We start from the raw sequence: 1514 nt of genomic DNA, 5'->3' as shown, positions 1-1514 counted from the left end.
GGGGCGCTCCCGGGGGCCCCCCCAGCCACAGCCAGAGGCAGGGCATCTGTGCCTTCTTGGAAAATGTGGACAGCCAGTTAAAAAAAAATTAAAGGCTATTAAGGTGTGAAAGATTAGTCAAACTTTCATTTCTTTTAAAAAAAAAACTTAAGTGCAGTTCAAATTAAGCTTGTATACTGCTTCCTGTGATTTCAACAGTTTAAACGAGCCCTCCTGCCTCCTCCCCCCAGAAAGCAATGCGCGCATCTGTGCCTTCTTGGAAAATGTGGACAGCCAGTTAAAAAAAAATTAAAGGCTATTAAGGTGTGAAAGATTAGTCAAACTTTCATTTCTTTTAAAAAAAAAACTTAAGTGCAGTTCAAATTAAGCTTGTATACTGCTTCCTGTGATTTCAACAGTTTAAACGAGCCCTCCTGCCTCCTCCCCCCAGAAAGCAATGCGCTTCGGTTTCCCACGGCGACAGCTGCCTTTGGTGTCTGGATAAGCATCTCGCCACAATCCCAGCCCCGCTTTCTTGAACGAGTGCTCACGCCAGCTGCCCTCCCCTGACTTTTCTACGCGAGCGCTGAAATCGCAGCTGCCCACCGCGCCTGCCGGGCCGAGTGTCTCCACCTCAACTGGCCTCTGAGCCCAGAGGGCGACCCCGCGGCAGAGACGGCCAGTGCCGCGTGGCTGCCTGTGCTCTGACTCCCCGGCCTGTGCTCTGACTCCCCGGCCTGTGCTCTGACTCCCCGGCCTGTGCTCTGTTGCAGGTGCTAAGGAGATCGACATCGCAGCCACCCTGGAGCACCTGCGGGACCAGAGACCCGGCATGGTCCAGACCAAGGTACTGTCCATCCCCCTCGGGCTGTGGCCCACGGTTCAGTGTGAGCGTGGCTGGTGTGCGTGCTTCGCGCTCTGCCCGGGCTGGCCCTGTCCAGGACAATGCCAGAGGGCGACGGCACATCTGGGCCCTCCCTCGGGCTGGCTGGGGCTCCTACAGCACCGGAACCTTTCAGCATCAAGGGTGCAGCCAGGCTCCGGTTGAGAATGGACCGGCCTCAGCACTCACCGGGCTGGGGCTGGGGCTGGGCTGAGCTGTCGAGCGTGGCCGGCGGTACGCCCAGTTCTTCCGGACGTGTTCCGAGCTCACCACCACTGCTGCCTCCCCGGGTCATCATGGCCACAGCTGTGCCGCGTGCTGGTCACAGGACAGTGGCCCAGGGTGTACTGGACCCTGAGTGCCCAAGAAGCTTATACCTGTCAAAGGCCCAGTTCCCCACCACCAGTAAGTCCCAAAGGTCCCTGGCTAGCATGGGCCGGCCACGGTGGGGATGAGCTGACCGTCCATTCGGGGCAGCCACGCGGCGCTGCAGACTGCAGTGTTCTGCCGCACCAGGCCACAGAGAGACGTTCACACCCCAGACCCCCCTGTGCTGGGGGCATGTATGCCCACATCCAGGCTGACTGAGGTGGGTGGGCTGCGGTACAGTGAACACACTGTGGGTGCTGCCTCCCCCTGCCCCTCCCTGCCC

The 1514-nt window shown here is 59.0% G+C and overlaps 1 protein-coding gene across 1 annotated transcript in view; it reads left to right on the top strand.

The window, feature by feature from the left end:
• PTPRN2 (protein tyrosine phosphatase receptor type N2) overlaps positions 1–1514 on the top strand; it is a 447003-nt gene that overhangs the window by 433809 nt on the left and 11680 nt on the right. Inside the window, exon 33 of the mRNA XM_006143829.3 lies at positions 753–826. Coding sequence (XP_006143891.1) covers positions 753–826 — 74 coding nt within the window. The remainder of the gene's footprint in view (positions 1–752; positions 827–1514) is intronic.

The sequence above is a fragment of the Tupaia chinensis genome, unplaced genomic scaffold (assembly GCF_000334495.1).
Source record: "Tupaia chinensis unplaced genomic scaffold, TupChi_1.0 Scaffold000110_1, whole genome shotgun sequence".
In the NCBI taxonomy this organism is placed as follows: domain Eukaryota; kingdom Metazoa; phylum Chordata; class Mammalia; order Scandentia; family Tupaiidae; genus Tupaia; species Tupaia belangeri.
The sequence above is the reverse complement of the archived record's forward strand: the minus strand, read 5'-3'. Positions and strand labels throughout refer to the sequence as shown.